This window comes from Pleurodeles waltl, chromosome 4_1 (genome assembly GCF_031143425.1).
Source record: "Pleurodeles waltl isolate 20211129_DDA chromosome 4_1, aPleWal1.hap1.20221129, whole genome shotgun sequence".
Lineage (NCBI taxonomy): Eukaryota > Metazoa > Chordata > Amphibia > Caudata > Salamandridae > Pleurodeles > Pleurodeles waltl.
The window spans coordinates 981,929,313-981,955,361 of record NC_090442.1 but is presented as its reverse complement, the minus strand read 5'-3'; the positions used below and the strand labels follow the sequence as shown (position 1 = coordinate 981,955,361).

Below are 26,049 nucleotides of genomic sequence, written 5' to 3'. Positions count from 1 at the left end.
CTTTAGATCACCAGGAATATGAAGATCAAGGTTTAGGGGTGCCCCTAAATTCTAGGTTTTGGGGTGTTACAGGGGTCAGAGAGAAGTGGCCAATGGCTACTGACCCTGAGGGTGGCCACACCCTTCCTGTGCCCACTCCCTTTGGGGAGGGGGCACATACCTTACCCTATTGGCTATCTGCCTCCAAAACAAGATGGAGGATTCTGCCAGGAGGGGTTCATCTCAGCTCTGGGCACCCTAGGCGTGCTCCCAGCTCGGGTGGACACTCCTCCTGGTGTTTACGAACTTTCTCGACAGACTTGCCACCAAAAAGTGGGGCTCGGTCCAGAGGGCTGGCATCTCTACTAGCTCGAGTGCCCTGTGGCAGCATAACCAAAGGCAGGAGCCTTAAAGGCTCACAGCCAAATGTTGCTGTTCCTGCTTGGGGAGGTGTGAAGCACCTCCACCCAGTGCAGGCTTTGCAGCTGACTCGTGAGAGCACAAAGGCTCTCACCTCATGGAGTCAGAAAGGTGTCTGGTGGTGGCAGGCTGGAATGAACCTGTCAGCCTCAGATTAGAGAGTTGGGTGAATTTCAGGGGGTCATCTCTAAGATGCCCTCTCGGTGCATTTTACAATAAATCCAACACTGGCATCAGTGTAGGTTTATTGAGTTGAGAAGTTTGATACCATACTTACAAGCATTCAGTGAAGCCATCATGGAGCTGTGGAGTTTGTGTTGACAAACTCCCAGCCCATGCACTCAGTATGGCTACACTGCACTTGCGATGTCTAAGAACGGGCTTACACTGTAGGGCCATATTGCTCTTGCAGCTATGCCCTCATTTGAGGTATATTGCACGCTACCTTAGGGCTGTAAGGCCTGCTAGAGTGGTGACTTAGCTATGCCACAGGCAGTGGTTTGTGGGCATGGCACCCAGAGAGGGTTGCCATGTCGACTTGACCTTTTTTTCCCCCACCAACACACACAATCTGCAATGGCAGTGTTCATGTGTTTGGTGAAGGGCCCCCTAGGGTGGCACAATACATGCAGCCCTTAAGGGACCCTCTCTGGCCACAGGGCCCTTGGTACCATTGGAACCTTTTACAAGGGACTTAGCTGTGTGCCAGAGGTGTGTCAATTGTGAAAGCAATGGTACAGTCTAGGGAAAGAACACAGGTGCTGGGGCCTGGTTGACAGGATCCCAGCATCTACGCAGTCAAGTTAGCATCAGATATCAGGCAAAAAGCAATGGGTGCCCATGCCAAAAAGGACACTTTGCTGCACAATAGGCCTGGAAAAATTGCCTAAACGGATGAAGACAGCAGTGCTACAACCCTGGCCAGGAACTTCTCCCTTGCCAGGGTTTTGCTCATCTGCCAACGTATAAGAAGCATCTTTTTCTGGGGCAGTCAGAGAGGCTGTTGCACTGTATCGACCTCGACACCCAAGAAGGGCATTTGTTGAGAAACAACAAATTCTAATACCTGAACGTTCAAAATGATCTGCCTGAAGGAGCTATCTTGTCATCTGGTGTTGGACTACTAAAGAGGATCTGTCCTGATGCATTAAGAGGATGTCGCCCCAGTACACTATTAGTCTGAACCCCTCATTACCTGCCCTTATGCCCTTCATTTTAAAGAGGCTAGACACAACCCAGCTGTTTAAGTCTTTCAGATTTATTACTGGTTGGTAACCCTTATCCTCGTATTCCACTAGGAAGATATTGCTCAAGAACCCCCTGGGATCAAGAACGGAATGTCCATTTTCTCCAGAACCTCTGATACATCTTGGACTACAACCCATGTCCCTTCCTGAGAGAACACCAAGGGTCTGCGATGGGAGTGTTGACAGGGAGTCCTGTAAAAATCTGTGTGTAAAAATCTTCACTGTTTAAAGCACCCACATAGCCCCTGTTGTGGCTGCCCACTTTTGCCTGAATCACTGCAACCTGCCTCCCGCGCTGTGTAGAAAACAAGGGATAATGCTTACTGGGGTGCTACCTGGTGCATTGCTGGTTCATCTGAACTGGCCTTAACCTCCACAACCTCTGCTGTGACCTCGGGAAGGGGAAAATCCTGCGGACTTTCTCTGGTCTTGCCAATGGATTAAACGTTTGGTTTGGAAATAGAGGGAGGGGTTGATATTTTACGCCTGGCGGAGGAGCCTCCCCTTCCCCTGCTGGCCCCACCCAAAAGCTTTTGACTGAAGACTGTCCAGATGGATTGCTGCGCCTTGTAAAATGATGAAAAAGTATTGACAAATCAGGAGAGCTCCTTAATAAAGAGTTCTCCGAAGAGACCCCATTTGCCTCTTGGGCCAGCTTCCATGGTGGCCAACTCACCCAACCTGTGTTCTATCTTGATCAGTAGTGAGCATCTACCCTCCATTGATAAGGCACAGTTAGCATTGCATAAGAAGCACAGAGCCCGCTGAGCCCATCCTGATAATATAGTTGGGTCTATCATGTGGTCGTACTCTTTGGCATCCTTGGCCATATGGAGGATCTTAGTAAGGGCGTCCAGAACCTTATCGTGGCACGGCAAGGATCTGTCAAGGCCCTTGTTTGGGTCCTCGATGAATTTGGCAATGAACGTTGCCATTTAGGGATCAATTTCAGGAGTACATGACACCTTAATCGCTAAAGAGGTCTAGGTCACTCAGCCCTCAGAATCCATGGGCTTCTTAACGAGGCAGGTCACATATTGTTGCTCAACCTTGGAGGTGGTAACCCAGTCCGTGGAGCGAGGGTGGTAAGTATCTTCCAGGATAAGAATACCCAATACACCCTGGGATCCTTGTTTGCCCTTATCCCTCCAGCCTGGGTTTCTCGGCGTCGCCATGGTCTGCTTGGGCCTTACTCATCCCCATCAGGTCTTCATCGGGGATATTTGCAGGTTGGGAATCATGCACATCTAGGACGTTACTTAGCAGAGCCTTTCAAAGGCGTCAGAGGGAAGAGACGGATCTAACATTGGTGGTGGGTCTGGCTTTGCTGTTGCCCTTAGAGGCTCCCCGAGTGTCCGGAGGAGGTGCTAGCCTCAGGCATTCCCCACCCAGGATTACAATACTGCGGCGCACAGCCAACCCTGATGATTTTCTTACTCAGGTGTTCCAAAGCCAACAAGACTGCCCTATCCAGGGATGCATCAGTGGCATCAACCAATTCCTTGTGGATGGGAAGAAGTGTAGAACTGTCGCCAGTATATAAAGGAGAATAATCAGAAACACACTTGCGCACCTAGGCAGTAACATGTACTAGCCAATGCTTGTTGTCTACTAGGTATAGTAATTTCTACATGCCACTACCATGTGTGGGATTCTAGACTTGCCCCTCTAAAATATACTGGGATGTAAGGAAAAAAACTTGCTCTGCGGGAAAAAACACTTATCTGGAGCAATGATAACCAAAATTGTAAGGAAGACAACCTAAACCTGTCCATCCTGCCTCGTGCGCTCACAGGAATGTTGTCCCTTCTGTAAAGACACAAAAGGGAAAGACAGTGAGAATCATGCAAAGGAATTCTAGGAATCTGAAGGGAGGGGAGCATCCTTTGCTGCAAGAGCGCACCCCTCCACACCCCCTAGAGCAGAGGTCTTCAAACTTTTTGGTGCTGGGACCCTCTCAAAAGTTTGTTAGGCGTAAGGACCCCCTCCTGACAAAAACTTCTCGAACCTGGTACTCCTCATCATCAACAATCATAAACATCCCCAATTCCAACTGCAAATCATTTGTACGGTGAGGAAATAATATAAAACAGTGTTTAGCAAACCAAAGGTCAGTGAGTGGGTGCGTGGTCAAGGGTGTGGCAAAAAATAAAGGTCCTCATTTATGAGGAATTGGAGTGGGCCAGCGCCACAAGTCTTCATGCTACACTGCCCTACACCAGTACAAAAGGGCAGAAATGCACTGTATTTATGAAATACAGTTCGTTCCTGCCCTTTCCCCCTGCGCTGGCGCAGAAATTGCTGCCTGGCACCAATGTAGGCAGGGTTGTATTGGATAGAGACTTCTAGCTGCAGCTTCCTTACCTTAGAAATCCCTGGCGTCTGCTTCGAATCCGGAATTTTTCTGCTGAGCAGTACCCTGTGCGTGCCTTCTGGCGGCATTGTTCGGATCCACGTGCGTCGACCAGCTGATGTCACGGTTGTCTATATAGACGACGTCTCGGCGCGCGTACGTCAGTTCTTTTTCTTCCGCGCCGGTTAAGCACAGTTCTGGAAAGAGCTACCCTTCTTCGACGGTTTGTCGAGGCTTTTATGACTGTTTGAAGTCATGTCTTCGAGAAAGACAGGCTTCAAGCCGTGTGGTGCGTGTCATCGCACCATGTCGGTGACGGACCCGCACCGTGTTTGTCTTTGGTGCCTGGAGAAGGACCACGATTCCACCTCGTGCTCCTACTGTCGGGCCATGGCGCCGAAGGCATTGAGGGAGAGATCCCTCAAGCTTCTTGTGGCCCGACATTCGTCTTCAGTCGGCGTGACTCCGCGGAGGTCACGGTCCCGCAGTAGGAGGAGGTCGCGGCACCGCTCCCGGAGCCCCAAGTCCTCTTCCTCGCATTCGAGGTCATCCAAAGGTAAGAGGCACAAGAAGAAGAAGAAGTCCAAGCGGACTTAGTTTTCGCCATGCCCGTCGGCCGACAAGGTGTCTAGGGAACGTCGACGTTCCGAGCACGGTTCCGCTCAAATAAAAGAATTTTACGAGGCCATGCGTCTCGTTTTTGAGCGGGCTGCACCCTCGGGTGGGTGTTCGAGCCCCACGGGGTCAGCAGGGGCCCCCTCGGATTCGATGCCGGTGGCTTCGGCCTCGGCACCGTTGGGGGACCCCAGGATCCGATACTGGATCTGGACTGGCTCCGGTCCCTCACAGTCAACCTCCTTCGGCGCCAGGTCCGACGTCGACGATTCCGCCACCGGTGCCCACCGGTGGCAGCCCCATCCTTATTCCGGATGACTTTGACGGAGCCAATTCGGCCCAGATCATTGTCTGAGCATTATTTAGATCATCCAGACGCAGAAGAGGAATGGGAGGGGTCTGAGGACTCTTTAGAATGTGGTTTACAACAAGACTGGTATGAGGATCTAGGGTAGGCCAGTGGACTGGACGTGTCTCCAGATACTGGTATGCTCTCTCCTCCTAATGTGGCTACGGAGGAGGGTGCTTCTTTTGCTATGGTGGTGCATAGGGCAGCTGAGGTCTTGGACCTAGATTTGCCTACGGTGCCAGTCAGGACGAATATCCTGACAGAAGTGCTTCAGCCGGGGGTGACAACATCAGAGCCGATGTTGCCCTTCAATGAGGCTCTTACAGACGTCCTTCTGGGTACATGGTCACACGGGCTCTTGTGAATAGGACGGTCGGTCGCCGGCATAGACCCGCTCTGAGCGACCCTAGTTTCCTGACACAACACCCAAGCCTCTACTACCCGTGGTGCCTTCCCTTCCGCTCCCCCGGATAGGGAATCCAAGAGGCTGGATCAGCTTGGGAACAAGATGTTTTCTTCCACCAGCCTGGCATTGAGGTCCGTAAACCCCTCTTGCCTATTGGGCTGTTATTCACATACTTTATGGGATACGGTGGCACAGGTGCGGCCCCAGGTCCAGGGGGGCGTACAGGACACTCTCACCCAGGCTGTCAAGGATGGGAGAGATGCAGCCAAGTTTACGATGCAGTGTGGTTTGGACACGACCGACTCGCTGGGCAGAGCGATTTCATCGTCAGTGGCCCTTCGTCGCCACGCCTGGCTACGTTCTACTGGTTTATCAGGGGATGTCCAGTCCAGCTTGATGGACATGCCCTTTGATGGCTCTTGCCTTTTTGGCGAAAAGGCAGACTCCGCACTTGAGAGGTTCAAGGATTCTCGAGCTACGGCCAGATCCTTGGGCCTTTCAGCGCCAGCACGACAGCAGTCTCTTTGGCCCCTTTCGAGGCTTTGGAAGGGGCGTGGTACCACGCCAGCCACAGTTCAGCCACCGTCCTCAGGCTTCACAGCATCCCGGAAGAGGACGTGGTCGTGGTACCATCAGACCCAGAGGGTCTGGCCAGAGGTCGGCCGCCACAAAGCCCCCCTAGTATGGTTCTGCAGGATCACGTCCGTCCAGTTGGAGGGAGGATTCATTTTCATCTCCCTCACTGGCTTTCCATCACAACGGACAAGTGGATCCTGCAGATCATACGGAAGGGCTACTCCCTTCCCTTCCAGTCTTTCCCTCCTTCTATCCCTCCGACAAAGGAATGTCTGATGGAGGACCATCTGGCTTTGCTCTGCGATTAAGTTACGGCTCTCTTGCCCAAGGGAGCCATAGAAAGAGTCCCGATATCAGAAGTAGGCAGTGGTTGTTATTCCTGCTACTTTCTGATTCCCAAAAAGAACAAAGGCATTCGCCCTATCTTGGATTTAAGGGTTGTCCATCTCTTCCTCAAGAAGGAGAAATTCAAGATGCTCACTCCTGCTCAGGTTTTGTCTGCCCTAGACCAGGGAGGCTGGATGGTAGCGTTGGATTTGCAGGATGCGTATTTCCACATTCCTATCCTGCCAGCCCACAGGCGTTACCTGCGGTTCAAGGTTGGTCACGAGCACTTTCAGTTTACCGTGCTTCCTTTCAGTCTCACCAGTGCCCCTCGGGTGTTCACAAAGGTGATGGCAGTGGTGGCACCTCATCTGCGCAGGTCAGGAATTCAGTCTTCCCCTACCTAGACGATTGGCTGCTGAAGGCTTCTATACCCCAGGCTTGCGTCTCCCACCTCCAGACGACGGCAGACTTCCTGCATTCGCTGGGGTTCACTATAAATGTGCCGAAGTCACACCTGACTCCCTCTCAGAAGCTCACTTTCATCTGAGCTGTTCTGGACACAGTGCAGTATCGGGCTTATCCTCCCGAGCAGCGGGTCCAGGATATTCAGGTTATGATACCGATGTTTCGGCCTCTATCCTGGACTTCGGTGAGACAGATTCTGAGGCTGCTGGGACTCATGGCTTCCTGCATCCTATTGGTCAAGCATGCCAGATGGCGTATGAGGGCTCTGAAGTTCCAATGGGCACAGCATCAGGGAAATCTTACCGAAGTGGTTCAGATCTCAGGGGGGACTGTCAAGGATCTGCAGTGGTGGTTAGTGAACTGCGAATAGGTCAAAGGCAGACTCATCTCCCTTCCCCAAGCAGATCTCACAGTAGTGACAGATGCGTCACTTCTGGGATGGGGCGGCCATCTGGGGGAGGTGGAGATCAGAGGTCACTGGTCTCTGGCGGAATCTGGGCTCCACATCAACTTGCTGGAGCTTCGGGCAATCCGGCTAGCATTAAAAGCATTTCTTCCTGTTGTGAAAGGGAAGGTGGTGCAGGTGTTCACGGACCACACTACCGCAATGTGGTACTGCAACAAGCAGGGCGGTGTGGGCTCGTGGACCCTTTGTCAAGAGGCTTTACGTCTCTGGACATGGCTGGAACAGCAGGGCATGACCCTGGTGGTTCAACACCTGGCAGGTTCTCAGAACGCCAGGGCAGACGAGCTCAGCCAAAAACGCTTAGAGGATCACGAATGGTGTCTCCATCCGGAGGTGGCGCAAGGACTCTTTCAGCAGTGGGGAGAGCCTTGGTTAGATCTGTTCGCCTCCGTAGAGAACGTGCAATGTCAGCAGTTTTGCGCGTTGGAGTTTCCATGGGGGCTATCGCTAGGCGACGCTTTTCTACGCGAGTGGAGTTCAGGCCTCCTGTACGCCTTTCCGCCTATACCACTTCTGCCAAGAGTTCTCTAGAAAATCAAAAACGACCGGGCCCAAGTAATCCTAGTGGCTCCGGATTGAGCACAGAGAGTTTGGTATCCAGAGCTTCTCAAAATGAGCATCGGTCCTCCAATCAGGTTGCATCTTCGGGAGGATCTTCTGTCGCAGCAGCAGGGGAAGGTTCTCCACCCGAACCTGTCAACTCTGCGCCTTCATGCGTGGTGATTGAGCGGCGACAGTTGATGGTTTATGACCTCCCTCCCGAGGTCTGTGATGTCATTCTGGCAGCCAGGCGTCCCTCTACTAAGTCGATCTACGCCTGCCGTTGGAAACGTTTTGTTTCATATTGTACAGAGAGGTCTATTGATCCTCTTTCTTCTTCTCTGTCTAACATCCTTTTGTTTATATGGTCTCTCGCCCAACAGGGTTCCTCCTTAGGGACTCTCAAGGGCTATCTTGCAGCCTTATCAGCTTTTCTTCAGTTGCCCAATCAACCATCTCTGTTTAAATCACCTATAGTACAGAGGTTTTTGAAAGGGCTTGTGCATTTGTTCCCACCTGTGCCTTTCGTTATGCCCCAGTGGGATCTTAATCTGGTTCTTACCTTCCTTATGTGTGCTCCCTTCGAACCATTACATAACTGCCCTCTTTGACTGCTCACTATTAAGACAGCCTTTTTGGTGTCAATTACATCTGCCAGAAGAGTGAGTGAGCTACAGGCTTTGTCATCAAAAACTGCTGTATCTCACAATGTTTCCTGAAAAAGTGGTTCTCAGAACTCGTGCCTCTTTCCCCCCCCAAGGTGGTGACTCCTTTCCATCTGGGTCAAAATATCACCCTGCCCACCTTCTTTGCACCACTGCATCCCTCTAAGGAAGAGGAGCGTCTCCATCGGCTGGACCCAAAAAGAGCGTTATCGTTCTACCTTGACCGCACTAAAGAGTTCCGGGTGGACGACCAACTCTTTTTGGGTTACGTTGGTGCAAAGAAGGGTCGGGCGGTACAGAAACGATCCATTTCGCGCTGGGTTGTTCTCTGTATAAAGATCTGCTACGCTTTGGCAAAGAAGCAGCCTCCAGAGGGCTTGAGAGCTCATTCTACTAGGGGAAAAGCTGCTACCACTGCATTAGCACGTGGCGTACCGGTGGTGGACATCTGTCGGGCTGCAACGTGGGCTTCCTTGCACACGTTTGCAAAACACTACTGCCTGGATAGCCTGGTGAGAAGAGAGGGGAATTTTGCCTGTTCTGTTTTGCAGGACTTCCCTAGTCAGTGCTGCGGGCCCACTAGTAGCATTTCATTTACAGGCCCTGGACACATGTAGTGCACTTTATTAGGAACTTATCAGTAAATTAAGTATGCCAATTGGGGATAAGCCAGTGTCGTCATGTTTAAGGAAAAGAGCACTCACACACTTAAGCACTAGTTAGCAGGAGTAAGGTGCACAGAATCCTGAGACCAGCTAAAACAAAGTCTGCAAAAACAGGTCTGAAGGCAAAAAAAGTCAGGGGAAACCATGCGAAGAATGCTAGGTCTGGCACCTGTCAAATGCTTTTTCTGCACCTAAGGATATTGCATGGGGTTTGCCAGATGATATGGGAAAGTAGCCTCATGGTGAAGTGGATGAATGAACCTTTAAGGACGAAACCAACCTAGTTCCTGTGTATTGAGGAAGGGATGTATCTTTTCATCCTTGTGGCCAACACGTTTGACTGTTTCTTTATATCTGTAGTAATCCTGGAGATCAGCCATGAATGCCTAGTAACCCACTTATTAATTTTAACAGATGCTAGGCAGGAGGTGGTTTAACTTTATATAACTTAAGCACAAAGTATACCCTTGACAAAACAGGCTCATACACATCTCCAGTGCCCGTGGAGATAGTCCTAGTTCTCTTTCTGAATGAACTAGGAGCCCTTGGATAGTCTTACCTCAGTATGTCCAGACCTATCCGAATCAAACATCCACTTTCTAACCTCTGTCATGGTATCTACGTCACATAGCCATTGCCTCCACTCTGAAATCCAAGGCACTAGTGAGGCTCTGTCGTGAGCAAGTTGTGTTGCTATATACCTAAACACTACACTGCCTTCCATCGCCGACTGAATTGTGCCAGGAGGAAAACTCCCATTTATGTGGTGTTGCGCATTGGTACTAATCCTTGGTCGTCACATTGAGAAGGAGCCTCATTATTTCCTCTTGTTACTCAATGCTGTGCCCATTAAAATATGGGAAATGCATCCAGGACCCTCCAAAGGCATCGATTAGTCTGTGCCACAGTCAGCTTAATTGCCAAATCATTCTATGCTCTCTGAAAACACTGCAAATCATACATAGAGTTCGACACCAGGTTATTGCAAATGCTATGACCTGTGCATGAACGCATATGAAGCCAAGCGGCATGATAGCTGTGTAGTAAGCGTTATAAACAAAAATGACCTTTCATTCGGTTTCGCATTTTTGCAGTCTTGCAGCAGATCACTCTTCTTGCCCTACTTGCATTAGTATTTATTTCAACCAACGAGCTACACACACAAACGTGCTCGTTATTTGAGGGTCATATGTGCTAGGCTAGAATGGTCGTTATTGTCTCTTGAGCATTGTATAGCCACTGCTTCATTTTTCACATTTCCGCCTATTTCAGCGACTTGTCGCGTGGGTTCTTGCAGCAATGCCAGGCTGAAGAACGACAGGGAACCATTGTGTCAGTAATCACTTCTGGCATTGTGCAGATGAAGTTGTATGAAGGGATGCTAGGGTTCTGCGGTAATCCTGTCTGGTAATAACTTAGTTGCATTCCCTTTTTTTTCCTTTAGGATTGCAAGAAAATGTAACTTTCTGTAATATTGACAGTAGTTTTATTGTCCAGTTGAATAATGCTAATCTTCGTTTGTTTTGTAGTGATACGACTGTGAAGATCTGGAAAACTCGTGGTTTACATGATGGGCACATAACAGATCTTGCAGACACAAGTGAAGATGCGGCCAGTAATTGACCTTGAAGGAAGAAGATTGCATCCACGAAATACTGTGATGAAAATCTGTTTACCGTGTGGTAACTTGGAGTGCCACATTGGCAAAGCAGAGTTCGCTGGAAACAAGAATGGAATACACTGGAAAAGGCACCGGCATTCAGTTGTTGTTTGTGTACTTCTCTTCAAACCAATGCCCTAGCCTTGGTTTAAACTATTCAGCTACTCCATACTTTTATTCTGAATATTTATTTAAAAGGACTGTTTGTAGCCTCCGTCAGTTGAACTCACAGTGACTTTATAATTAAAGGAATTATATGCAGATAATTTAAGGCAAGATTACTTTCAGGAAGTAGGCAGCACTCATCTGTCGTGTGAAACACTTGAAATCTGATCATTGTGGATGTGTATATTCGAAATGCTGAAATGTGAGAGTTTAATTTAGAATACTACTCTACTCTTCAAAAATTCAAAGTTGTTTATTCTCAGGTGTTTGCAAAGATGATGGGGAGCATTTTTGGAACTGTTTAGAACAAGTTTACAGTATTTGGCGCAAATTACCCTGTCATAAAACCAAGGTTCTTGCACCTAAAGGTCATCTTAATGAAGATTTCAAACTCTAAGAGTAAGCCTTTGGTGTTGAGGTGTCCAGTCTTACCTTAGTGCCCTTGCTGCTGTTACAGAAGTGAAAGCACTTTTGATGTACGAGGCGGTGCACCAATTCACAGGACTCATATTCCTTTGCCCCTACCACTGGATGCAGGGAGCTTTTCTGTGGGTATTGCCAGTTATGTTTCTGTCTTTCCCCAAGAACTCCCTCCATTCCTAATTATCCTTCTAATATTACAGGGTGTCACCCCCATCTCTTCACATGCTGTTTTACAGACCTCGATGCCATGTGATTGTAGTGATTGGAAAGCAAGCATGCCAGCCATAGGGGCACGTGCTTTGACTGTCGTACCCCTAATGCTTAGTAAGTGTGTATGTGGAAGAAATGCCTAAATGCCTAAACATGAGAGATACTATAGGTAAAGTTCAATGCTGCATCTTCCGCTTCTTCCTCCAGGCGGACGAGGTGGTCCAGGCACTAGTGCTAATCCTAAACATTTTTTAATTCAAGCAGTCTCTCCCCTGGCTCTTGACCTATGACTGAACATTTCCTCAGAGGTTGAAGGGGTATCACTGACTGGCTGACTGGTTTTCACTCAATGGTCTGGTAGCTGTACTTTTACCCATTAGGCGTCTGCAGTTCTTGAATAGTTTGCAGCCTCTCAAAGCAAGCAACGCTCCTGGAAATGTTAGGCAAAGTGAATCCATCAGGGTCACTTGCATCCTAATCTTCACTTGTCCCTGTGGCTGAAGTATGTAGTCTTCAGGACTGTTGCAAGTACTAGATCTTCCTCTTCTGTTCCAGCCTAGATGGCCTCAGTTACTTAAGTGTCGGCTGACATTCAACTAGATCGAGGTGGAGCAGCATGTCCCAAGTCTGTCCCTCTGGTCTTTTTCTTTGAGGCAACCAATCCGGCAAATGGTCACACCTGTCTTTATCAGTAGAGCAAGGCAAGTCTTACGGTAGTCTTTTTCGGGTGTAATTTTACTTGTAAATATTTACTCGCCTACTGAATTTATCATCATTAATATTGGTGAAATATACACCCTCCTGTTTCTGATTCAGTGTGGTCTGGATGCCTCCCTCGAGGCCTGTTTTCATTCTTATGTCTTACTGGTGTCCTTTTATGTGAGCTATCATCCTGTGTGTCCCTTTTGCTGCCATGTGTTAACTCATATTTTTTCGACCGCACCCACTTTATGCAGTCCAAATGTTGTCCTAACCTTACAAGAATGCGTCTCTCTCTCCATTGTTGCGATTGTCGATCCAGTCCATTAATTTACATTACTGATAATGCACTACTTGATTGTGAAGGTCTCAAAAAAGTAGGAAATGTAGACCCTTTTTATTTGACCACCCACGTTGTCCAGGCATGCAGTGTTTACTCACAATGAAGTGCCTTTCTTTCATCTTACTTTTACAAAATGTCTAAAAAAATTAAATTAAAAAAAGATGCACTACTTGAAGAGTTTACAATGAGCTTCTGTCCTTAAAGTCCACATGTGTATCTTGCATCTTGGCCTGTTTACTGTCATGGCCTATTCAGTTTTGTTAGCAAGGTTGCAGCCCTGATTAAGGATCCGGCCTATTGTTCACTTGCGAGGGGAATCCAGCAGAAACACTGGTGCTACTTAAAATCCACCCATATTCTTGCAGAGTAGCACTTCTATCCAGAGTCAGATTATGCTTAAATCTTTTATAGCCTCACTTTTGCTTTCCATTCTTGTGAAAACCAAAGGGTTGTTCTCTAGTATTTGCGCCAAGTATGTTCCGGGGACAGTGGCACTCGGTCGGACTGAATACTCCAAGGACCAAAGATATGGTAACTGTTTGTTGCTTCCACCTGTGCTGGGAAGCGTGAGAAAGAGGACTGCGTTAGTGAGATTATGGAGGGGGCAATTGACAAGGACAGGTGCAAGAAACTTTCACATGCCTGTGGAGTATTACTTCATTTAGTTGCAAATTACACGTACACAATTTAGATTTGTGGTGTTACTGTACTGTTTTCAGAACAGCAGTCTAAAGAGAAAGCCTGTGATGTCTAACTGTGAGTGAATGTGCATAGTAAAAGATAGCGGCGCACTTTCCTGTTTGATTGTCGTTGTATGAACTGCTGGAAAAGCGCATATTCCCTTTGACCAAAGCTGTGGAGCTATGTAGTCTCAGGATTATAACTGCCGAGAAGTGCTGTTTAAACACTACTCTTATACTCAGTGCTTTAATATAGTCTGTGTGCTCAGTATTCATGAAGTCACTAATAACTGTACTGTATTCTAAACTATTTCCTTTACGACATTCATCTCACTCTCCTATTTAACAGGCGCAAACAATGTTCCTTCAGTCTACTTTAATATGCTGCTAAATATATTTTGAAATATTTGTTTTGACATCTCAAGAGCATAGTTGCACCTGGCGTGGAAAAAGCTATGTAGATATTCACGTTGTACAGAAAGGCTGTTGAATTTGTGCCTATGGTGATCTTAAAAAATGTAGAATGTGTATAAGGGGCATTTAATTTATCCAGCTGTTTAATTTTATTTTGTAAATTTGACATTGTTTTATGTAGAGTATGAAAAGATTTTATGATTTTAAGTTTGATTTTGCACACATTAGCGTGTATATTTTTTAGGTTATGCCTAAATAAAGAAATGTGCTCGTATTCATGTACTGTTGTTCTTGTTAAAATTATTTCTTAATGTTGAAGTAATAGCGATTGACGCCCTCTTCGGTCAGTTAAACAGTAATTAATATTGCCTCCCAAATAATATTTTAAGATTTGTCCTCAATAATTCTAAAATTGTGAACAAAAATAGGGGAGATCTATTTTTGGTGAACTTATTTAAAGATTATGTCTGAAAATGGCTTCCCAGTGGAGCTTCAGCCTACATGTGCTAGAATGAATAGTGAAGAAGCACGTGTGTGGTAATAGGGAAGTGCACCATGGGGAAAGATGTAATACCTGTGAAGCAGGAGTTTCTGCATTTGTATGGGGAGATCTCAGACGAATGAGGGGATGCCTCTGCCTGTGACCTACTCTCATATTGGAAATGTATACAAGAAAGTGCTCGATGGAATGTTTGAATTAATCTCAGCTACTGGTAATTACTTGGGCCGCATTCCAGTCCATTGTTATTTTGCACACCATGCCACCTCAGTTTTGACTCATCCGTATGCAGATCAGTCTCAACCTTGCTCCAGTGACAACAGTCCAGCCCGAACTGCTAAGTCTGGTCCTCCCTAATCAGTAACACAAGCAACCCAGCACTGGTTTTGCCGTTATTGGGGCTCACCAGTCTGGTGTAATTTGGTTCCAGTGGCACAGTGTGCACAGGACCCGCGACTGGACATACCCATCCTCCCCCTTAGGATGTCACACTGTAGTAAATTGCAAATGTAGGTGCTCAGACAAAAAAGCCCTCAAGAGGAGACACAGGATAAATAGGGGTTAAAGGGGCATGCACTAACTGGTGGTGACCTCATAAGGGGCTCATTGTTAGTGCACTCCCTGAGGATACCCCATAGGAAGTGGCATGGAGGATCTATAAACCCCACAACAAGCTGTTTCAATGGTAGCAATGACTTTATTAACTTTTGTCAATGTGTTTGTTGAAATTATACTGAAACACAATGGCATAATTTAAAGACTTAGGCCCTCATTATAACATTGGCGGTAAAACCCACTTACCGCCATGCTGACTGCTGCCAGCTTGCCGCCGCAGATATCCGTTCACCATATTATGGCACACATACACCAATCCGTCACTATTCAGCCACAGACACAAATCTGCCACACCAAAGGTGAGTGATAAACTGGCGGTATGAAAACCCACACCGTTACGCCAACAGAACTACACCCACCACATTATGACCCACGAATCACCATGGCGGGCATTCACGGCGGTAAACCATTGGCGGTACATACAAAATCGACACACAAACAAAGCAACACCACATTTGACAATTCAAACAACACACACCTGACACCCATACACACACCACACCCACACCACTATAAAACACACACCCACAGTACCCACAGCCCTTTAATAATTACAAACAATTGCCACCAGAGAGACAGCAAGACCACTGACACAACCAGAGCCACACACTACTCACACCTATACACTACTCATGCACCCCACATCACACACCCCAACACTTTACCCAACACACCCTCACCTACACACCTCACACAACAACCATGTCACCACAAAGACACCCCTGCTTCACAGAGGAGGAGCTAAGGGTCATGGTGGAGGAAATCATGAGGGTAGAGCCACAGCTATATTGAAGAGAACAGGTGTAGCAACAGTGCTTAATTTGTGCTTGTTGTAACCAGTGCTAAGCACCGGCACTTACTTTGAGGGCCGGGGCTTATTTTTCTGCCTCAAGCATTTACTGCAAGCAAAAGACACAAATGGGAAAGAAGGAGGAAGAGAAACATGAAAAGGCTTCACAATGGGAGAAAGCAGAAAGCTGCAAGAGTGAGCTGAAGGGGTAGAGAGTGGCTTTAAATGGATTGAAAAGGCCGAGATGGCTTCTGGAGTACGCTGCCTCAGTATTCCATGTTCGCACATTTTATTGCAGCATCCACATGTTTAAGAGGAGGGCTTTGAGCACTGGCGGATTTTATTTACAAATTAAGCACTGTGTAGCAGATATCTATAGCTTGGAAGATGGAGCTATGGTGGAGAATCGTGGACAGGGTCAATGCCGTAGGACAGCACCCAAGAACTAGGGATGACATCAGGAAGAGGTGGAATGACCTATGGGGGAAGGTACGTTTCTTTGTAGCAAGACACCAGTCGCTGTACAGAGGACTGGCGGTGGCACCCCCACCTCCTCCCCCACAACTAATAACATGGGAGGAGCAAGTCTTGGCAATCCTGCACCTTGAGGGCCTGGCCGGAGTAGGAGGAGGACTGGACTCTGGTAAGTCAACTCTCCTCTGTTATCACCCCCCGCCACCTGCATGCCATCACATACCCCCACCCCTCCCCTCACTCCCATCACCCCACCACTTCCCACACACCCCACCATCACATCTTACTTACCCAATGCCAAACACTGCATGCTCTACCAATGCATGGACACCACTCACAGCCCTGCATGGATACTCCGCACAAAAGCATGCACACTGTAGAGAACTAATTATCCCACCATGCACCAACGTACACAAGTGAAAGATACCAGGGCAAATATAACCAAAGAGGGCAAGTCTCGGGTGCAGAATATGTCAGAAACAGAAACCATAACACATCATTTACATCCCCACAGGTACCCCAGCCAATATCGGTGGAGAGGAAGTGCCATCGACATCCAGTCCCCCAACAGAAGAGGCCCACAGTGATGACAGCAACTCTGGTCTTCTGGATCTGGATGACCAACCTGGCCCATCGGGGACCTCTGGACAGCCAGTTACCCAGGCCCAGTCACACACCACCACAGAGCCTCCCTGTAGGAAGTTGGCTCTGTATATCCTATCTCAAAGTGAAAGATGGTGTGCACAGAGTCCGAGGGTTCCCCTTAGAGGTTGATAGTGGCAAAATTACATAATACTAATGCTCTATTTTGTGGTAATGTGGTCGAGCAGTAGGCTTATCAGAGGGTAGTGTTAAGCATTTGTTGTACACACAGAGGCAATAAATAAGAACACACACTCATATTTACATCTGACAGAGACTTCTAGCTTCTTACCTTCGAATTCCGTGGCGTCAGCTTCAAATCGGGAATTTTTCTGCTGAGCAGTACCCTGCATGCACCGTCGGGTGGTGTGTTTGGATCCACGTGCGTCGCCCGGTTCGGCGTGGCATCATTGGAGCCTTCTGTGACATCATGGTTGTCTATATAGACACCACCTCGGCGTATGTACTTCACTTCTTTTCCTTCCGCACCAGTTCAGCGCAGATCCGGATAAGAGCTACACTGTTCGATGGACGTCGATGTTTTTTCTTGATTGTTTGAAGCATGTCTTCTAGAAAGACTGGATTCAAACCGTGTGGTCGATGTCATCGCACCATGTCGGTTACGGATCCGCACCGAGTGTGTCTCTGGTGCTTAGAGAAGGATCACGACCCCACTTTGTGTTCTGACCGTCGGGCCATGGCTCCAGAGGCCTTGAGGGAGAGATCCCTCAAACTTCTTGCGGCCTGACAGCCATCTTCGGTCGGCGCGACTCCGAGGAGGTCATGGTCCCGTAGTAGGAGGAGATCGCAGCACCGCTTCTGGAGCCCCAAGTCCTCTTCCTCGCATTCAAGGTTCATCCAATCACTCAGGTAAGAGGCACAAGAAGAAGAAGAAGTCCAAGCGGACTTCGACTTTACCACACCCGTCGGCCAACGAGGCATCTAAAGAACTACGTTCCGAGCACAGTTCAGCGGAGCCGTCACTAGGGTCGACTCTGCGTCTTCCCCCTTTTTCAGGGACCGGAGCGGCCCCCGCTCAAATGAAGGAATTTTACGAGGCCATGCGCCTTGTTTTTGAGCGGACAGCACCCTCAGGTGGGTCTTTGGCCCCCAGGGTCAGCAGGGGCCCCATCAGATTTGACGTCGGTAGCTTCGGCCTCGGCACCTTTGGGGAACCAAGGATCCGATACCGGATCCTGACTGGTGCTGGTCCCTCACAGTCGGCCTCCTCCGGCACCTGATCCGATGTCGACGCTTCCTCCACCACCGGTCCCCACCAGTGGTAGCCCTGACAGCGCCAATTCGGCCCAGATCACTGCCTCAGCCTTATTCTGAACAGCCAGGCATAGGAGAGGAGTGGGAGGGGGTCTGAGAACCCTTTAGAATATGACCTGGAACATGAACAGGACTGGTATGAGGATCTAGGGGAGGCCAGTTGACTGGACACGTCTCCAGATACTGGTATGCTCTCTCCTCCTAATGTGGCTACAGAGGAGGGAGCTTCTTATGCTATGGTGGTGCATAGGGCATCTGAGGTCTTGGACCTAGACTTGCCCACGGTTTCAGTCAGGATGAATCTCCTGACAGAGGTGCTTCAGCCGGGGGTGGCCACATCAGAGCCGATGTTGCCCTTCAATGAGGCCCTAACAGACGTCCTTCTGGGAACATGGTCCAAACCCAGCACAGGGGCTCCTGTGAATAGGAAGGACGGACGCTGCCATAGATATGCTCCGAGCGACCCTAGTTTCCTTACTCAACACCCCACCCCGGAGAACTTGGTGATCCAAGCCTTTACTTCCCATGGTGCCTTCCTTTCTGCTCCCCTGGATAGGGAATCCAAGAGGCTGGATCAACTTGGAAAGGAAATGTTTTCTTCCTCCAGCCTGGCATTGAGGTCAGTAAACATCTCTTGCCTATTGGGCTGTTTTCCCATACTTTATGGGATACGGTGGCACAGGTGCTGCCCCAGGTCCCGAAGGGCGTACGGGACACTCTCACCCAGGCTGTCAAGGATGGGAGAGATGCAGCCAAGTTTACTATCAGGTGTGGACTGGCCACGTTGACTCACTGGGTAGAGCGATTGCATCAACAGTGGCCCTACGTCGTCACGGCTGGCTACGTTCAACTGGCTTTTCAGGGGATGTCCACTCTTGGCCAAGGGAGCCATAGAAAGGTTCCCGAAGTCAGAAGTAGGCAGTGGTTGTTATTCCTGCTACTTTCTGATTCCCAAAAAGAACAACTGCGTTTGCCCTATCCTGAATTTAAGTGACATCATTCTTTTCTTCAAGTAGGAGAAATTCAAGATGCTCACTCTTGCTCAGGTTTTTTCTGCCCTAGAACAAGGAGACTGGATGATAGCGTTGGACTTGCAGGATGCGTATTTTCATATCCCCATCATGCCCGCCCACAGCCGTTACCTGCGGTTCAAGGTGGGCCATGAGCACTTTCAGTTTACGGTGCTCCTTTTTGTTCTCACCAGTGCCCCTCGGGTGTTCACAAAGGTGAGGATGGTGGTAGCAGCTCATCTGCGCAGATTAGGGATTTCAGTCTTCCCCTACCTCGACTATTGGCTGTTGAAGGCTCCCACGCCCCAGGCTCTCGTCACCCATCTCCAGACGATGGCGGACCTCCTTCATTCGCTGGGGTTCACTGTCAATGTGCTAAAGTCACACCTGACTCCCTCTCAGAAGCTTAATTGTATCAGAGCTGTTCTGGACACAGTGCAGTATTGGGCCTATCCTCCGAGCAACGAGTCAAGGATATTCAGGTTATGATACCGATTTTTCGGCCTCCATACTGGATTTTGGTGAGACAGACTCTGAGGCTGTTGGGACTCATGGCTTCCTGCATCCTATTAGTCAGACATGGCATATGAGGGCTCTGCAGTGGGACTTGAAGTTCCCATGGGCACAGGATCAGGCAAATCTTACCGACGTGGTTAAGATCTTGGAGGGGACTGCAAAGGATCTGCAGTGGTGGTTAGTGAACTGTGATTGGGTCAAAGGCAGACTCCTCTCCCGTCCCCAACCAGATCTCACAGTAGTGACAGATGCGTCACTTCAGGGATGGGGCGGTCATCTGGGAGAGGTGAAGATCAGGGGTCGCTGGTATTCAGCGGAATCTGGGCTCCATGTCATCTTGTTGGAACTTTGGGCGATCCAACTAGCATTAAAAGCATTTCTTCCTGTTGTGAAAAGGAAGGTAGTGCAGGTGTTCACAGACAACACCACCGCAATGTGCTACTGCAACAAGCAGGGCGGTGTGGGGTCATGGACCCTTTGTCAAGAAGCTCTGCGTCTCTGGACATGGCTGGAACAGCAAGGCATAACCCTGGTGGTTCAACATCTGGCAGGTTGTCTGAACGCCAGGGCGGACAAACTCAGCCGTCAATGCTTAGTAGATCATGAATGGTATCTCCATCCGGAGGTGGCGCCAGTGGGGAGAGCCTTGTTTAGATCTGTTCGCCTCCGAAGAGAATGCGCAATATCAGCAGTTTTGCTCGTTGAGGTTTCCAGGGCGGCTATCGCTAGGCAACGCTTTTTGTCACGAGTGGAGTTCAGCCCTCCCGTGCGCCTTTCTGCCCATACCACTTCTGCTCCGAGTTCTCAAGAAAATCAAGAATGACCGGGCCCAAGTAATCCTAGTGGCTCTGGATTGGGCACAGAGAGTCTGGTAGCCAGAGCTTCTCAAAATGAGCATCAGTCCTCCAATCAGGTTGCCTCCTCTGTAGGATCTTCTGTCGCAGCAGCAGGGGAAGATTCTTCAGCTGAACTTGTCAGCTTTACAGGTTCATGCATGGAGGTTGAGCGGCGACAGTTGATGGTTTATGACCTCCCTTCTGAAGTCTGATGTCATTCTGGCAGCCAGGCATCCTTCTACTAAGTCGATTTACGCCTGCCGGTGGAAACGTTTTGTTTCATATTGTACAGAGAGGTCTATTGCTCCTCTTTCTTCTTCTCTATCTAATATCCTCATTTTTATTCTATCTCTCGCCCAGAAGGGTTCCCCCTTAGGGACTCTTAAGGGCTATCTTGCTGCCTTATCGGCTTTTCTATGCCTGCCTGACCAACCATCTTTGTTCAAGTCACCCATTGTACAAAGATTTTTAAAAGGGCTTGTGCATCTGTTTCCGCCTGTGCCTTTTGTCATGCCCCAGTGGGATCTTAATCTTGTTCTTACTTTCCTTATGTGTGCTCCTTTTGAGCCCTTACATAACTGTCCTCTCTGGCTGCTCTTTATCAAAACAGCCTTTTTGGTGGCAATTACATCTGCCAGGAGAGTGAGTGAGCTGCAGGGTTTATCATCGAAAACACCGTGTCTCATGATATATCCCGATAAAGTGGTCCTCAGAACTCGTGCCTCTTTCCTCCCCAAGGTGGGTGACCCCTTTTCATCTGGGTCAAAATATTACCTTGCTCACCTTCTTTGCGCCACTGCATCCCTCTAAGGAAGAGGAGCGTCTTCATCGGCTGGACCCAAAAAGAGCATTATCGTTCTAAATTGACCGCACAAAAGAGGTCTGGGTGGACGACCAACTCTTTGTGGTATATGTTGGTGCAAAGAAGGGTCGGACAGTGCAGAAACGGTCCATTTCACGCTGGGTCGTTCTCTGTATAAAGATGTGTTATGCTTTGGCCAAGAAGAAGCCTCCGGAGGGTCTGAGGGCTCCCTCTACCAGAGAAGAAGCTGCTACCGCTGCGTTAGCTCGTGGTGTGCTGGTACTTGACATCTGCCAAGCGGCAACTTGGGCTTCATTGCACACGTTTGCGAGACACTACTGCCTGGACAGCCAGGTGAGGAGAGAGGGTCATTTTTCCCACTCGGTCCTGCAGGACTTCCTGGTATGAAATCCTCCAGATATACCTAAAGTAAGGAATATGCAGCTAGAAGTCTCTATCAGATTAACAAGTTGCTTACCTTCGGTAACAAGTTATCTGGTGGAGACTCTTATCTAGCTGCAGATTCCTTATACCCACCCAAGCCTCCCCGCTCTGTGTGTGTGTGTGTGTATCTATATATATATATATATATATATATATATATATATAAATAAATATGTATGTGTTTTGGTATCTTTGGCCTTTCTTAAGGGCATGTCTTTTTCTTCAAACAATCAAGTGAAAAAACTAAATGCCGTTGGTTCTTCCAGGACTCTGTGCTTCTGGCGTGGAATTTTGTGGGAAAAGAACTGACGTACACGCACCGTGGTGGCGTCTATATAGATAGCCGTGACTTCACAGACGGCTCTGACGACGCCACACGGAGGTGGACGACACACGCGGATCCGAACTACGCCACCCAACGGCACATGCAAGGTAGTGCTCAGCAGAAAAATTCTGGATTCGAAGCTGATGATAAGAAGTTCTAAGGTAAGGAATCTGTAGCTAGGTAAAGTCTTTACCAGAAAATTTGTTACCAAAGGTGTAAGTAACTTGTTCTCCAGGCCAATAGGTTTTTATATAGAAAAATATAATTTTCTTTATTTTAGAACCACAAAATTCAGAATTCAAGTAAGTACATAAATTGTAAGGTACTTGGCATGGGTAAATATGGAACTTTGAATTAAAACAGTACTGTACACAGTTTTGGCAAAAATGTCAATAAGCTATTTTAAAAGTGGACACTGGGGGAGGTTAAGTATTGATTAGTTTTTCAGGTAAATAAAGCTCTTACAAGTTCAGTCTCCGGGGCATAGGCAGCCCACCGTTGCCGGTTCAAGTTAACCCCAAACACCCAGCACCAGCAACACAGGACCGGTCAGGTGCAGAGGTCAAAATAGGGCCCAATAACATAGGTGCCTATGGAGAATAGGGGTGCTCCATTTCCAGGTTGCTAGCAGGTAAGTACCTGTGTCCTCGGGGAGCAGACCAGGGGTGTTTTGTAGAGCACTGGTGGGGTCACAAACGGCACACAAAATACACCCTCAGCGGCACAGGGGCAGCCGATTGCAGTGTGTGAAGTAGGTGTCAGGATTCAGATAGAAATCAATGGCGAGACCTGGGGGTCACTGGTGATGCAGGCAGGGCACAGGGAGGCTTCTCGGGCCAGCCACCGACTGGGCAAGGATGGTGGCCACCTGCTGGTCACACCAGCACCGGTAGTTGGTTTCTCTTGGGGCTGGGGGATGCGGGTGCAGTGCTTCTTCCAGGCGTCGGGTTCCTTTGTTACTCGGCAGTCGCGGTCAGGGGGAGCCTTCGGATTCTCTCTGCAGGTGTCGCTGTGGAGGCGCAGGGAGGTCATCTCAGGGTGTCCACGTCGTGGGATTCGCCTGGGGGTCCTCTCTGCAGTGTTGGTTCTTCTGGACACGAGCTGGGGGTGTCGGGTGCAGAGTGTTGGGGACTCACGCTTCCGGAGTGAGAATGGAGTCCCTTTAAAGATGCTTGTTTCTTTATTTCTTGGACAGAGCCACTGTCCACGGGTATTTCTTAGTCCTTTGGGTGCAGGCAGTCCTCAGAGTCCACAGAGGTCACTGGTCCTGCTGGATGCATTGCTGTGCAGGTTCTTTGAATCTGGAGACAGGCCAGTAGGGCTGGGGCCAAGTCAGTTGTCATCTCTGTTGCCTCTGCGGGGCTTTCAGGTCAGCAGTCCTTCTTGTTGCAGGTTGCAGGAATCTGGTTTCCTGGGTTCAGGGTCGCCCCTAAATACTCAATTTAGGGGGTGTGTTTTAGGTCTGGGGGGCAGTAGCCAATGGCCACTGTCCTTGAGGGTGGCTACACCCTCTTTGTGCCTCCTCCCTGTGGGGAGGGGGGGCACATCCCTAATTCTATTGGGGGGAATCCTCCAAAACAAGATGGAGGATTTCCTAAGGCAGGGGTCACTTCAGCTCAGGACACCTTATGGGCTGTCCTGACTGGTGAGTGGTGACTCCTTGTTTTTTTCATTATTTCCTCCGGACTTGCTGCCAAAAGTGGGGGCTGTGTCTGGAGGGGTGGGCATCTCCACTAGCTGGATTGCCCTGGGGCGCTGTAACAACAGACTTGAGCCTTTGAGGCTCACCACCAAGCGCTACAATTCCTGCAGGGGGAGGTGTGAAGCACCTCCACCAAGTACAGGCTTTGTTCCTGGCCACAGAGTGACAAAAGCACTCACTCCATGTGGCCAGAAACCCATCTGGATGTGGCAGGCTGGCAGAAACTGATCAGCCTGACACTGGTAGTTGGATTGGTATACAGGGGGCATCTCTAAGATACCCTCTGTGTGTATTTCTCAATAAATCCCACACTGGCATTCGTGTGGATTTATTGTGCTGAGAATGTTGATACCAAACTTCCCAGTATTCAGTATAGCCATTATGGAACTGTGGAGTTCATGTTTGACAAACTCCCAGACCATATACTCTTTATGGCTACCCTGCACTTACAATGTCTAAGATTTGGCTTAGACACTGTAGGGGCATAGTGCTCATGCAACTATGCCCTCACCTGTGGTATAGTGCACCCTGCCTTAGTGCTGTAAGGCCTGCCTAGGGGTGACTTACCTATGCCACGGGCAGTAGGTTGTGGGCATAGCACTCTGAGGGGAGTGCCATGTCGTCAGTCTTTCTCCCCACCAGCACACACAAACTGTGAGGCAGTGTGCATGTGCTGAGTGAGGGGTCCCTAAGGTGGCATAATTCATGTTGCAGCCCCTAGAGGCCTTCTCTGGCCACAAGGCCCTTGGTACCAGGGGTACCATTTACAAGGGACTTATCTGTGTGCCAGGGCTGTGCCAATTGTGGAGACAAGGGTACAGTTTAGGGAAAGAACTTTGGTGCTGGGCCCTGGTTAGCAGGGTCCCAGCGCACTTTTAATCATAACTGGCATCAACAAAAGGCAAAAATTTAGCGGGTCACCATGCCAACAGTGGCATTTTCCTACACTCCCCCATCAGGAAACACCACCACAGCACCCACCCAGCGTACCCCTAGCTCTGTCACCAGGACACGTCAATCAGCAGTGTGTCCACCTCTACAGGGACCCAGGGCACACCTCGCCCCACAAGACAGCGGGCCCCTGCCAGTCGCCAGATATCTGAACAGCCTTTCACCTCCGCAGCCGCTAGTGGCCAGGAGGCCCCACCACAGGACTCACAGGCTACCAGCTCCCCTCCCCCTGCAGAACGTTCCCTGCGATCCAGACAGAAGCCAAAGACACTTGCCAAGCCCCCACCAGGAAAAGAAAGACTCCTGATTGTCACCCTTGTGTCCCACTCAGTCACCCTGTCCTCCTTGATCTGCCATTGCTTCCCTTCCTATGTCCCCTTGGACAATGCACCTGTGCTACAAACAGACTGGAACAATACCCTGGACCTTCTTCATCACTCCCATTCCATTGCACTTGCCCCTCTATATTTTAGCACTTCAATAAACACCCTTGGAAAAAAAGAAGTATGGAGTATGTCAAATATTTCAAGTATGTATTCATTGAAACAGGTACAAACATTGCAATTCAACTGTACAGAAAATGAGCATAGATTATTGACCTGTAGCTGGCTGCAGTGATCACACCAGGAACATATGTGCGGTCACCAACATCTGCAAAATGAATTGCCAAAGGGTACAGTAAGTGGGCATAGAAGTGTGAAAAAAACAGCATGCCAGTGCCACAGATATTCTAGCAAATGTCATAGAAAAGTGAAGTAACACTGTCTTACTTGTGTGTCATTGGAAGTAGTGTCTGATCACTGATGTTCTGTTGTCCTCATCCTTTGCCTCCTCATCTTCACTGTCCGCAGGGTTCTCTGCTGCCACACTGGCATCTCCAGCCTCCTCCTCCTCCTGCAGAAAAGGCACATAGCGTCTCAGGGTAAGGTTGTGCAGCATGCAGCATGCCACTACTATGTGACAGACCTTCTTGGGTGAATAGCACAAGGATCCACCTGTCAGATGCAGGCATCTGAACCTGGCCTTCAGAAGGCCGAAGGTTTTTTTCAATTATTCTTCTGGTTCGCCCATGTGCCTCATCATAATGTTCTTCTGCCCTTGTCCTGGCATTCCTCACAGGGGTCAGCAGCCATGATAAGTTGTGGTAAGCAGAGTTCACCTGCAAATTTTGAGGGACATCATTTAGCCACACTCTATCCGATATGGCCCACACCATACCCTTACCCCAACATCTACTGGGTGGGAACCAGGGCTCACCTATTAGCCACACCCTGGGCCTCTGTAGTTGGCCCATCACATTTGGGATGCTGCTGTTCCTCAGGACAAAGGTATCGCGCACCGACACAAGATACTTATCATTGACGTGGGAGATGTACTGATCTGCCAAGCACACAATCTGTACATTCATAAAGTGGAAACTCTTCCCATTTCTGAACACCTGTTCATTCTGACTGGGGAACAAATGCAATACGTGTTCCATCAATCTCCCCGATTATGTTGG

General features: G+C 48.9%; 1 protein-coding gene across 8 annotated transcripts in view; it reads left to right on the top strand.

The window, feature by feature from the left end:
* The window catches only part of KIF21A (kinesin family member 21A), a 725,937-nt gene extending 711,992 nt beyond the window's left edge, over positions 1–13,945 (top strand). For all 8 annotated transcript variants that reach the window (XM_069229749.1, XM_069229747.1, XM_069229752.1 and 5 more), the window contains one exon: positions 10,603–13,945. In XM_069229749.1, coding sequence (XP_069085850.1) covers positions 10,603–10,696 — 94 coding nt within the window. In that variant the 3' untranslated portion in view covers positions 10,697–13,945. The remainder of the gene's footprint in view (positions 1–10,602) is intronic.
* The last annotated feature ends 12,104 nt before the right edge of the window (positions 13,946–26,049 follow it).